Here is a 14,032-nt window from a genome sequence, read left to right on the forward strand (position 1 = left end):
ACTTGGGACTCTTGTTAAAATTCAGATTCTGATTCAGCAGGTCTGGGATAGGTCCAGAGAGTGTGCATTTCCAACAAGCTCCCAGATGATGCTGATGCTGCTGTTCCGGGGATCACATTTTGAGCAGCAAGGGTCTACCACTTCTCTTTATCTTTTGACAGTATTGATGCTGCATCCTGAAAGGGAACTTCAAAGCTTTAGGACATAAAGATGAAGGATTCTGAGCCCAGTTCACTGACTTTGTCCTACCAGGATCTAAATCTTTCTGTTTAAAGGGAACAAGAGAAAAACCTTTTTAAAATCAGAGCTGGAAGGAAATTACCATAAGATCTTTCTAAGGGTATATGACCTAGAAGCTTGGTCTAGTCAGCTTTGTGCAAACAATTTTATTCTTTTTTTTTTTTAAAGTACAGACAGACATGTTTATAAACAGTCCATATAGAAAGAAAAACATGAATTTTGATCCTGAAAAAGTAGGTTTGTTTTTTTTTTAAGTCTGTACTTTCAAAGACCTTTATAGAGCACGATCTGGCAGTTGGTTATTTTCCTGTTTGGGACATATGTCCTACATGCTAGAAAAGGTCACCAAGGCAATTTTTGCTGGTCAAAGTGCTCATCTCAGAAAAGTTGGCAGGTTCTCCTGAGAGAGTCCTAGGGCGGCCGACGCGCTGGGCGGGTCAGAGAGAGCTGTGAGGTGCTTGACTGTAGCCAAGAGGTCATGTCTTCCAGCTGCACAGCCCTGGGAGAGGTGGAGTGAGGAGGGTGAGGAGTATCACCACTTTGCTGCCACTTGGTTGTCTTGCCCGACACCATTCATTTGTTTCTGGTAAACAGGGCTGTGAGGCAGAAGTGCAACAGCTGACACTTGCCTCCATGTTTCCCGCAGTGGACCAGGAGCATCATTTCCAAGACAAATATTTATTTTATCGATTTCTGGATGACGAGCACGAGGATGCCCCTTTGCCTACTGAGGAGGAGAAGAAGGAGTGTGATGAGGAGCTCCAGGACACCATGCTGCTGCTGTCACAGATGGGCCCCGACGCCCACATGAGGATGATCCTCCGCAAACCGTGAGTAAGAGCACGTCACCCAGGCCACCGAGTGCTCAGGCATGCACGCCTGCGCAAGAGGGAAGCGAGGCTGATTTCAAAAGTCCTGGCCTCACTCGGGGTCAAAGGAGGGACTCTGAAGGGATGACACAGCAGGGTTTGTCCCTTTTCATTTTATTTTATTTTTGAGCCAGATAACTCCATTTCCCTTTTGCATGAGTTGCAACTATAGAGATTTTTAGTGGTTAGCTCAGAATGCCAAAACCGAGTCCACATATGAACCAACCTTTGGTCAATGACAAACAGAAGCTGCTCTGTTTCTATGCCAGTCTGCAGCAACCCCTTTCTTCCTAGTGCAATAGCACAGAGGTCGTCAGCACCATAGACCTCATGCCCATGCTCGTATTCATTCATTCATTCATTCTTTCCTTCAGCATTTCCTCTCACCCCATTCTGAGGCTTCTGCTGTTTAGCTTAAAGGCACGTTCTTAAGGGGACCCCACTGCTCCATGAAAGCTTCAAGGCCTCCATTCCGCCGGTAAGGCCCTCTCTCCCTTCCCTCTCAGCTGACGCTTGCCCTCCCTTCCGTGGCAGCCATCAGCTGAAGTTGAGGGCTCTGAAGTGTTTAATCGGATCCATTCAGAGAGAATGTATTGAGCCCCTCTTCCCTTCGGGCGCACGACTCCTTGCCATGGCGCATGTGAAGAAGCCTACGCCACAGTCTCAATCTCAGGGAAACCTTTTCAATAGGGATGACTTGCTTCTGAAACCTCCTCACACAGGCTAATGTTTTTCTACTGAAAATGAAATCGCCCTCCACCCTGTAACCGATGCCAGCCAGCTGTGCATGTTGACTCTGAGTCACTGGGTTGGCCGACCTCCGTTTATTAGCAGGTCTCGATGAGGGTTAAATTTTACATGTCTTCTCTGTCCACTGGGCACTCTCCAAGAGTGAGATGTCCCTCTGGCCAGCTTCCCCAAGGTCTGCCCCTCAAACCAGATCACAGTAGCCTCTCTGAGTGCACTTTATTTTCGTTCCCCAGGATTCTTCCCCTTTCACTGCCCTTACTCAGTTCTACAAAAGGCTTTTCAACATATATCATTTTTTGTCACACCATGTCCCCTTTGTTAAAATTTTCTCTTGGGTCTAAATGATCCACACTGGTGTTTCAAAGGCCTTCCCTCATCCCAGTTGGCACCATCATCCTTAACTCTAGAACCATGGTTTTCAGCTCTTTTAGCTTCAAAACCCTTTCTTCAAACAAAAATTTTACTGGAAAATCCAAAATATCAAACAGAAAAGCCAGAGCTTCACTGACCTAATCATGAGTAGGGTCCAAGAAAGCTGCCCAGCCAATTTATGCCCTGTCTGCCCTGAAGGATTGGAGGGGAGGGTGGCTGGGGGGACACGAGAGAATCCTCAGGGCTTCAGGAACTCAGATGAACACCACCATTCTAAACCATACTTTCTTTCCTGTTGACTGCTTCCCCTCCCTCTTCCCCACACCCTTTGTCCCATTGTCCATCATCATACTTCCTCGTCGTTTCCTGGATCCATCTCCTTCTTGTTCTTGCTGCCACATTCATTCGAGCTAATACCATGCAGTGCTTCTGAGTCAGGAGTGGAGCATTTGGAAGTATGTGAGGATGTTTGGGCTGTCACAAATGCATTAGGGGCCATACTGCCGGCATTCATTGGGCATTGGCTAGGACTAAAGGATGCTAAACACACCCCAATACCTAGAACCCTACAAAATAAGGAGCTGTCTTGAAAATAATGCCACTGTTGAGACACATTGCTTTAGATATTGAGTTCCTTAAAGACAAACACATATCTCATTTTACTTCCTTCCTTCATTCATTTAACTAATATTTATTGAACACCTGTTTTGTTCTAGATACTTTGTTAGTTGCTAAAACTGCAGAATTAGACAAGAGGGTTGCACCTCCTTCCAGGAGCTTTCTGTCTAAGACAAGAGACAGACCTTAAACAACTAGTTATGCAAGCACTTGTTTAATAACAGATGCATTACATGCTATAAAGGAAAATGCAGTGTATGTTGATAGAATATAACATGGAGGGGGGATTTAACCTGGTGTGGAAGTTAGAAAAGGCCACATCCTTAGCTCTGTGCATTACACCAAATAGATCACCAATAAACCTTTGCTGAGTGAATGAATGAACAAATGAATTTATAGCCCTCAGCCCTTAGTTGCTTCAAGGGAGGCAGAAATGCCTTTTGATTCACAAATATTTGTGAGCATTTCCAAAGAGATTTTAAAAAAGGTAATAACAGGGTTCCTACCTTTGAGGAGTGTATAATATAATAGGAGAGCTACTCCCAAATTAGATTCAGATGCAACAAACATTTATTGAGTGCCTGCTGTGTGCTAGGCACCATGCTAGGGGCATTCATACTTATTGTTTGATTCACCCTCACGAGAGTCTGAGAGCTGGTTTCATGAGTCACCCTTAGAAATGGGATGCTGTATGTGTACGTCTTTTTTCTTCCATACGGCATTGAATTGCATGATCCTTGGTGGCCCAAAGATTTTTCAGAGAAAATTACATTCCAAAGACTGGACTTTTCTAGCCTATCACTGGCTGTTAAAGTACATGTTTCACCAGTATTCCAAGGCACATCATTTTGGGTGCCCTTGGGATTTTCCCATTTTCCCAGACTTTATGAAACTGCAAACTTTGGAATTGGACTGGCGGTTCATCTTTTGACTTAGTACTCTTAGATTTTCTTTCTGTTTGGAGTGCAGTCCCCAAGAGATGAGAAAGTGAAAAATAAGAAATCTAATTTTATGAGACAGACTTCCAAACTCTACACACACACACCATTTTTTTTTATATGATAGTAACCTTTGAAGCTTCTACTTTATTTTGTTTAAGTAGAAGGAAGATAAGCTTAGTTGATCAAGAATTGCCAGTATCACTGCTGTCCCTGAAGAGACCAGCTGAGCACTTTGCTGCTGGAAACCTGAGGGCATGTTCAAAGGTACTGGAACTGTTGACTTTTTACTGCCCAAACTGCCAAGTCATTAAGAAATGTGGAGCCATGAGATGCATTGGCTCCATATCGACCAGAGCAGGACCCCCCAATTTTTTCACTCAGCACAGCTGCATTTTATAGTAGTCACCACTGCCAGAGAGGTTGCAGAACTCCGATAATTACTGGGAAAGAAATAACACAATATTCTTTGATGAGAAGATTACTTTGAGAATTTGATTGTATAATGAAGATGTTGCTTTGAAAGGTACTTGCCATTGTTCTGAATCTGAGACTCGCTAGCAAAAAAAAAAAGTGTCACTTGTTTTGACAGGCTACTTAGAAAAATTCTCTGTTTATTACATTAACTGCGGCATTTTAACTGTCAAACTATGAAAGAATGTTCTGTAGTTTAAAAAACAGAATAGAGCTTCAGGGGAAATTTTTTGGCACACTCTTGTTGCTATTGGTGTTTTAAAAAAACATACATTCTGAATGCGAAATTAGCTTTTTATGTGGTGGCAGGCAGAGTGACTCACAGTGCCCATCCCGGTTTCGCAGGTGCAGACCTGGATGGCACTTGGGGCAAGTGCTATGGAGCAGTGACAGTTTGACGGCCCTGTTGTCGCTGCTCCCAGACAGGGCAATCAAACCTAAAATGAGCTCTCGGAGCTTATTGTTTTGATTTTGCTTTGTTTATAAGTCTAAAAACAAGAGGTTACTGTACAAAAAATAGATACAGTGGAGACCCTTACCAGCAGAAACATGCATTCTGGCTCCCTCTGAGCACGTCCTTTGGTTAGGGGCCATGGGCAAAGGGATGTGGAGTGACCAGGTAAGCAGAATGTTATAAACTTGAGGCCAGCTGGATAAAAAGAGGCTCCAGGGAGACAGCGAAGCCTCTTGCCATACAATCTTCCCAACCTCTTCTTCCAAGGAAAGCGAAACATAATGTTACACTGTTTAGACTGGTCTATCGGAGATCAGCTTCAAGGTGGGAGGGAAATGACCTAGATGCTGTTTCCCAAATCTCATTCTAGGTAGGTCTGCAATTCTCAAAGTCCCTAAAAGGCTAGAAGCTTAAGTAGTTGAGGAAAAGATAAAGTCAGTTGGGCCTAAGCAAAATCAAAAATAATATATATATATATATATATATACATAAGAGAATTGTTGGCAGGTTCTGGAGTCTTCCAAATGAGTTGGAAACTCAGAAACTTGAGTTCATTTATTTCATGTCATAAATTAATATTTTCTAACATATGCTATGGGGCGTAAAGTCGAAAGGAAACGATTTAAGTTAATGAAGTGACAGGAGGAAATGCCCCAGGGCAGGGGTGGGGTTGTTGTTGACCAGTCCTGTAGGCTGCTTTGACAGCCCCCACCTGCTGTTCCACACAGTTCCTCTAGAGGGCACTTGAGGGGCTGTGTTTTCTCTTAATTAGCAGAGCCTGTTTTAGTAGGGTCTTCTGTCCAAGTTGTTTTTGAGGCTGTGAAATTTGAAATCCTGATAGTTATAGGGAAATTTGCTTCCTCAAGGGGACCGAGTTAGCAATCCTGAAATCGGAGGTTCCCAGTGTTTTGATTTCTTTTGGGATATGTCAAGAGATGTTCAAAGTTAGGAAGTCTATCCTCTTAATGCAAATCAGATGAAAAGAGAAGCATAACTGAGAGAGCCTCATCTTTAGGAAATAAGAAATTCACTGTGAATCTTTCCTTTCACCATATGACAAACTTTGCCTTTGCTTTTTCCTGGAAAGATTGCTGGGCCCTAAATGAAAGCTTGTAGAATTTAGCAGAAGGAATAATTGCATTAAGTGGGCCATTTCTTGGATTTGGATTTTTCTCTCCCCTGTAACAGCAGTTTACCACTTATCCCTTGTGTTTACATGCTCAAGAAACCAACCATTGGGTTGCTGCCGTTATGACTCAGATTCGGGAGAGGGGAAGATGGATGTAGCTGCCCATTTACAGCTTAGGGTTCATTATACCATTACCTCGAGATTTTAATGACTCTTTATTGTTAAAGTCAATCTGTTCATTGTAGAAAATTTGGAAACTACTGAAAAGAGTTAAAGAAGAATAAATAACACCTGCCATCACATCTTCCAGAGATCATTATTTCTAACATTTTGGTGCCTAGCCCTCTGGTTATTTTTCAATTCCTAACTTTTACACTTAAAAATATATCATGGCGGGGCTGGCCCCGTGGCCGAGTGGTTAAGTTCGCGCGCTCCGCTGCAGGCGGCCCAGTGTTTCGACGGTTCGAATCCTGGGCGCGGACATGGCGCTGCTCGTCAGACCACGCTGAGGCAGCGTCCCACATGCCACAACTAGAGGAACCCACAATGAAGAATACACAACTATGTACTGGGGGGCTTTGGGGAGAAAAAGGAAAAAATAAAATCTTTAAAAAAAAAAAAAAAAAATATATCATGGCATTCTCCCTTAACCTTAAATATTCTTTAAGGACAGGAGTTTTAATAGGTGCATAGTAGTCTCTCCTCTAAATTTTCCTTAATACATTCAGTTTGTCGTTGATGGATGTTTAGGTTGATTCTCAAGCCCTTTCTTCTTAACAGCAGCTAAAAATAATATTGAGTGCTCTTTTTCCCAAATTGAAGATCTCCTAGCCTGCCAGGGGTGCAGGGGTGGAGGTGGGGCCAGAGAGATGTCAGGAAAGTTCCAGCAGGGAACTGTAAGCTGTTTGACACTGAAGGCATGCCCAGGGCAGGAGTGCTAGTAAATGTGGATGGAGAGTTGGGCCGAAGTCAGGCTGAAGGGGCTCTGCTCTGCCCTCTAGGTACCTTGAATGTTATGTTATAGCCATTTGGGGCACCACTGAAGAGTTTTAAAGGGAGGCGTGGTATGATCAGCTTTGCAGTGGGTAGGTTTCTCTGCTATCTGTGGAGAATGGGTTGGAAGGGCCGAGACTAAAGACAGAACACCAGATATTGAGTTTTATGAGATTAATTATATCTTGAGAATTTAATGACAGCATTTCAGATTATATGCATTTGACCCAAGAGTCTGCTAAATAAAGTGAAAGTAATACTGAGCATGGGAGCCCTGGATTCTAGTCTTACCAGATTACCCATAAGTCACCCAACATCTCCAGATTACAGATTCCTTACGCTATGAGTTTAATAGTACCTGCTTACCCTCCCCCGACTTCACGAGGGATTGTAAATGGAAAAACAAGTGCAATTGTGTTTACTCACAACCAACATTTATTGAGCACACGTGTGCCAGGTGCTATGCTCAACAGTTACCTAATTCAATTCTTTCGGCAGAACTATGAGGTAGTTATTAATATTATCCCCACTTTATGGATTAGGAAACAGCCTTAGGTTAAGTCACTTGCTTGTGTTTATCCTGAAAGTGAGGGACCCAGGATTTGGTCCAGGTCTGTGTGACTCTGGAGCCTCCATTCTCTACTGTGGTCTACCACCTGTCCCGGACTCAAGGGGACTCAACGTGGCCTCCTCGGCTTATTCTTTTTTTTTTTTTTTTAATTAAGATTATGATAGATTACAATCTTGTGAGATTTCAGTTGTACATTATTGTTAGTCATGTTGTGGGTATACCACTTCACCCTTTGTGCCCTCCCCCCACCCCCCCTTTTCCCTGGTAACCACCCATCAGTTCTCCTTGTCTATATGTTAACTTCCACCTATGAGTGGAGTCATATAGAGTTCATCTTTCTCTGTCTGGCTTATTTCGTTTAACATAATACCCTCAAGGTCCATCCATGTTGATGCGAATGGAACAATTTTGTCCTTTTTTATGGCTTAATAGTATTCCATTGTGTATATATACCATATCTTCTTTATCCAATCATTAGTTTCTGGGCATTTAGGTTGGTTCCACGTCTTGGCTATTGTAAATAATGCTGCGATGAACATAGGGGTGCATGGGACTCTTGGGATTGCTGATTTCAGGTTCTTAGGGTAGATACCCAGTAGTGGGATGGCTGGGTCATAAGGTATTTCTATTTTTAACTTTTTGAGAAATCTCCATACTGTTTTCCATAGTGGCTGCACTAGCTTGCATTCCCACCAGCAGTGTATGAGGGTTCCTTTTTCTCCACAACCTCTCCAACATTTGTCACTCTTGGTTTTGGATATTTTTGCCAATCTAACGGGTGTAAGGTGATATCTTAGTGTAGTTTTGATTTGCATTTCCCTGATGATTAGCGATGATGAACATCTTTTCATGTATCTATTGGCCGTACTTACATCTTCTTTGGAGAAATGTCTGTTCATGTCCTCTGCCCATTTTTTGATCAGGTTGTTTGTTTTTTTTGTTGTTAAGCAGTGTGAGTTCTTTGTATATTATGGAGATTAATCCTTTGTCGGATAAGTAGCTTGTAAATATTTTTTCCCAATTAGTGGGCTGTTTTTTGTTTCAATCCTGTTTTCCCTTGCCTTGAAGAAACTCTTTAGTCTGATGAAGTCCCATTTGTTTATTCTTTCTATTGTTTCCCTCAGCTGAGGAGTTACATATCCGAAAAGATTCTTTTGAAACCGATGTCAAAGAGTGTACTGCCTATATTCTCTTCTAGAATACTTATTGTTTCAGGCCTAATCTTTAGGTCTTTGATCCATTTTGAATTTATTTTGGTGAGTGGTGAAAAAGAATGGTCAATTTTCAATCTTTTGCATGTGGCTGTCCAGTTTTCCCAGCACCATTTGTTAAAGAGACTTTCTTTTCTCAAGGTAGGCCCTCCGCTCCTTTGTCGAAGATTAGCTGTCCATAGATGTGTGGTTTTATCTCTGGGCTTTCAATTCTGTTCCATTGATCTGTGGACCTGTTTTTGTACCAGTACCATGCTGTTTTGATCACTGTAGCTTTGTAGTATGTTTTGAAATTGGAGATTGTGATGCCTCTGGCTTTGTTTTTCTTACTCAGGATTGCTTTAGCAATTCTGGGTCTTTTCTTGCCCCATATGAATTTTAGGATTCTTTGTTCAATTTCTGTAAAGAATGTCCTTGGGATTCTGATTGGGATAGCATTGAATCTGTAGATTGCTTTAGGTAGTATGGACATTTTAACTATGTTTATTCTTCCAATCCATGTGCATGGAATGTCTTTCCATCTCTTTATGTCGTCGTCAGTTTCTTTCAAGAAAGTCTTGTAGTTTTCATTGTATAAATCTTTCACTTCCTTGGTTAAATTTATCCCAAGGTATTTTATTCTTTTTGTTGCAATTGTGAATGGGATTGATTTCTTGAGTTCTTTTTCTGTTAGTTTATTGTTAGCATATAGAAATGCTACTGATTTATGTATGTTGATTTTATACCCTGCAACTTTGCTGTAGTTGTTGATTGTTTCTAATAGTTTTCCTAGGGATTCTTTGGGGTTTTCTCTGTATAAGATCATGTCGTCTGCAAACAGTGAGAGTTTTACTTCTTCATTGCCTATTTGGATTCCTTTTATTTCTTTTTCCTGCCGAATTGCTCTGGCCCGCACCTCCAGTACTATGTTGAATAGGAGTGGTGAAAGTGGGCACCCTTGTCTTGTTCCTGTCCTCAGAGCGATGGCTTTCAGTTTTTGTCCATTGAGTATGATGTTGGCTGTGGGTTTGTCATATATGGCCTTTATTATGTTGAGGTACTTTCCTTCTATACCCATTTTATTGAGGGTTTTTATCATAAATGGATGTTGGATCTTGTCGAATGCTTTCTCTGCATCTATTGGGATGATCACGTGGTTTTTGTTTCTCATTTTGTTAATGTAGTGTATCACGTTGATTGACTTGCGGATGCTGAACCATCCTTGTGTCCCTGGTATAAATCCCACTTGATCGTGGTGTATAATCTTTTTGATGTATTGCTGTATTCGGTTTGCCAGAATTTTGTTGAGGATTTTTGCATCTATGTTCATCAGTGATATTGGCCTGTAGTTCTCCTTCTTTGTGTTGTCCTTGTCAGGTGTGGGGATCAGAGTGATGTTGGCTTCATAGAATGTGGTAGGGAGTACTCCATCTTCCTCAATTTTCTGGAATAGTTTGAGAAGAATAGGTATTAAGTCTTCTTTGAATGTTTGGTGGAATTCTCCAGAGAAGCCGTCTGGTCCTGGACTCTTATTTTTGGGGAGGTTTTTTGATTACCGTTTCTATTTCCTTACCTGTGATTGGCCTATTCAGATTCTCCATTTCTTCCTGATTCAGTTTGGGGAGGTTGTAAGAGTCTAGGAATTTGTCCATTTCTTCTAGGTTGTTCAGTTTGTTGGCATATAGTTTTTCATAGTATTCTCTTATGATCTTTTGTATTTCTTTGGTATCTGTTGTGATTTCTCCTCTCTCATTCCTAATTTTGTTTATTTGTGATTTCTCTCTTCTTTTCTTGGTGAGTCTGGCTAAGGGTTTGTCGATTTTGTTAATTTTTTCGAAGAACCAACTCTTTGTTTCATTGGTCCTTTCTACTGTCTTTTTTGTTTCAATATCGTTTATTTCTGCTCTGATTTTTATTATTTCCCTCCTTCTACTGACTCTGGGCTTTGTTTGTTCTTCTTTTTCTAATTCTGTTAGGGGTCATTTGAGGTTGCTTATGTGAGCTTTTTCTTGTTTAGTGAGGTGAGCCTGTATTGCAATGAATTTCCCTCTTAGGACTGCATTTGCTGCATCCCAAATGATTTGGTATGTCGTGTTCTCATTTTCATTTGTCTCCAGATAATATTTGATTTCTTCTTTAATTTCTTCAATAATCCATTGTTTGTTCAGTAGCATGTTGTTTAGTCTCCACATTTTTTCACCTTTCTCTGCTTTATTCTTGTAGTTGATTTCTAGTTTCATGGCATTATGATCAGAAAAGATGCTTGATATTATTTCAACTCTCTTGTATTTATTGAGGCTTGCTTTGTTTCCCAAAATACGGTCTATCCTTGAGAATGTTCCATGCACACTTGAGAAGAATGTGTAACCTGCTGTTTTTGGATGAAGTGTTCTATATATATCTATTAAGTCCATCTGTTCTAATTTTTCACTTAATTCTATAATTTCCTTGTTGATTTTCTGTCTGGATGTTCTATCCATTGGTGTTAATGGTGTGTTGAGGTCCCCTACTATTATTGTATTGTTGTTGATGCCTTCTTTTAGTTCTGTTAAGAGTTGCTTTACAAATTTTGGTGCTCCTGTGTTGGGTGTGTATATATTTACAAGTGTTATGTCTTCTTGGCAGAGAGTCCCTTTTATCATTATATACTGTCCCTCTTTGTCTTCTTTATCTGTTTTGCTTTGAAGTCTGCTTTGTCTGATATTAGTATAGTGACACCTGCTTTCTTTTGTTCATTATTAGCTTGGAGTATTGTCTTCCATCCCTTCACTCTGAGTCTGTGTTTGTCTTTGGGGCTGAGGTGTGTTTCCTGGAGGCAGCATATTGTTGGGTCTTGTTCTTTTATCCATCCTGCCACTTTGTATCTTTTGATTGGAGAGTTCAATCCGTTTACATTTAGAGTGATTATTGAAATGTGGGGGCCTACCGCTGCCATTTTATGTCTTGTTTTCCAGTTCTCTTCAATATCCTTTGTTTCTCGTCCCATGGTTTAATCTGTTCTGATGGAAAGCTGCTACTCTCTGTTGTTGTCTTTCTACTTATCTCCTTTGCTCTTGGTTTTGTAGCCCCTTTCCTTTTTTTGATTTTTCAGGAATGAGGGTTTTCCTGAGCATTTCTTGAAGAGGAGGGTTTTTGGCAAGGAACTCCCTTAATTTTTGTTTATCTGGGAAAGTTTTTATTTCTCCATCGTATTTGAAGGATATTTTCACTGGGTAGAGAATTCTCGGCTGCAGGTTTTTGTCCTTCAGATTTTTGAATATATCATTCCACTCTCTTCTAGCCTGTAAAGTTTCTGCTGAGAAATCTGCTGATAGCCTAATAGGGGTTCCTTTGTAGGTTAATTTCTTCTGCCTGGCTGCCCTTAGTATTTTCTCCGTGTCGTTGACTTTTGCTAGCTTCACTACTATATGCCGTGGGGTTGGTCTTCTTGCATTGATAAAGTTTAGAGATCTATTGGCTTCTGTCACATGAAGTTCCATCTCTCTCCCCAGGTTTGGGAAGTTCTCAGCCATTATTTCTTTGAATAGGCTTTCTGCCCCCTTCTCCCTCTCTTCTCCCTCTGGTATACCTATCATCCTTATGTTACATCTCCTAATTGCATCAGATAATTCTCGGAGAGTTTCTTCATTTCTTTTTAGTCTTAGTTCTCTCTCCTCCTCTGCCTGCAGCATTTCTATATTCCTATCTTCCAAATTGCTAATTCTTTCCTCCATATTATCGGCCCTACTGTTCAGTGCGTCTAGATTTTTCTTAATCTCCTCTATTGTGTTCTTCGTTTCCAGTATTTCTGTTTGGTTCTTCTTTATAGTATCAAACTCTTTTGTGACATAGCTCCTGAACTCGTTGAGTTGTCTATCTGAATTCTCTTTTAACTCATTGAGTTTTTTAATGATGGCTGTTTTGAAGTCATCGTCATTCAGGTTATATATTTCATTGTCTTTGGGATTGTTTTCTGTGTATTTGTCATTTTCCTTCTGTTCTGGAGATTTCAAATATTTTTTCATATTGCTTGATGGTGTAGATTTGTGCCTCTGTGTAGAGATAGAGTTTAGTTACTGCTTCCACTTGTTTCTACTGGTGTGGTGGGGGAACAGCCGTTTATACTGCACCAACCAGGAACCCTATCACCTGTTACTAACTGGGCCTGGGCCCCCCCTCGTAGTCACAGTGGTCCTCTGGGTTCCCTCTTCAGCTGTGGGGGCCGTCACAAGGGGGCTTCAGGCTGCTGGTGCCTACTGTTGCAGATCACCTAGACATGCTCCCTCCTTAGGGTCTGCAGCTGTGTTATGGGCTTTCCCAGCGGCCAGGGGCAGGATCACTTATATTTGCAGCTCTGTCACTGTCGGCACCCACAAAATCCCACTTGTCCACTATGGGTCACAGCAGAGCTATGGGCATCTTCTGCAGTCTGTGGTTAGCTCACCTAGTAGCTATGCTACTTTTGTCCCAGGGTCTTCCAGCCTTGTGGTTGCCGGGCGGGTGCTCTCTACTAGTGCTGTGCAGAGGCTTTCACTGAGGCTGCTGTGAGACTGTAGAGTTTCCCCCTGGGCCATGGAGCCAGGTTGCTGGAACTCCACCCAGCCCCAGTCCTCTCCCCCAGGATCTCAGGGAGCCCCTTGCCCTGTCTAGGGGATAGCCAGAGACCTTGAGTTCAGTGGCAGTTGGCCGGCTGCTGCCCTGCCTGGGATTCTCCTCTTTGGGACCCTCCCAGTGTTGTGGATGCTGGGTGGCGCCTCTCTGCTAATGGCAGGTAGAGACTTTGCCTGCTGCCCGGACGGAACTCTGGAGTTTCCCCCCCGGGCCGTGGAGCCAGCCGCTGGAGCTCCACCCAGCCCCAGTCCTCTCCCAGGAGATCTCTGGCAGTCCCGAGCCCCCCAGGCGACAGCCACAGTCCGTGAGACCGGTGGCAGCAGCTGGCGGGCTGCTGCCCTGTTGGGGATTCTCTCTGGGAGCCTCCCAGAGTTATGGATGCTAGGCGGGGCCTCTCTGCTAATGGTGGGTAGAGGTTTTCCCCGCCGCCTCCGGTGTGTAACTCTGGAGCTTCTCTCTGGGTTTAGGTGTAATTGCAGGGGGCTTAGGTAGGGCTCTGGTCACCTGTTTCCACCGTCGCTCCTCTGGTGTGCGATCCCTCCTGCCCTTGGTGTGTGGCGATGTTCTGGGGGCATCCGCTGGAAGAAAGCCGCTTGCAGGTACTAGGCTGTTCGCGGGTTGGGGTTGGAGAGTTTTCACCTATCTCCACCTCCTCCCAGAGGGAAGTCCGTCTGCCTTCTGATGTATAGCAGCGTGGGTCTCTCAGGCGTCCTGAGATGCTATATGGATATCCTTTGTTAAGTGATGAATGTCCAATTAGTTGTAGATTCGAAGGGGGAGAGACAAAGAAGACTACTCACGCCGCCATCTTGGATCCAACCCTCAGCTTATTCTTTGAGCATTC

At 42.6% G+C, this 14,032-nt stretch overlaps 1 protein-coding gene across 16 annotated transcripts in view; it reads left to right on the top strand.

Annotated features, from left to right (window-relative positions):
* RAPGEF4 (Rap guanine nucleotide exchange factor 4) overlaps positions 1 to 14,032 on the top strand; it is a 299,972-nt gene that overhangs the window by 209,727 nt on the left and 76,213 nt on the right. For all 16 annotated transcript variants that reach the window (XM_070508109.1, XM_070508118.1, XM_070508117.1 and 13 more), the window contains one exon: positions 887 to 1,070. In XM_070508109.1, coding sequence (XP_070364210.1) covers positions 887 to 1,070 — 184 coding nt within the window. The remainder of the gene's footprint in view (positions 1 to 886; positions 1,071 to 14,032) is intronic.

Source organism: Equus asinus, chromosome 4, assembly GCF_041296235.1.
Source record: "Equus asinus isolate D_3611 breed Donkey chromosome 4, EquAss-T2T_v2, whole genome shotgun sequence".
Classification (NCBI taxonomy): Eukaryota; Metazoa; Chordata; class Mammalia; order Perissodactyla; family Equidae; genus Equus; species Equus asinus.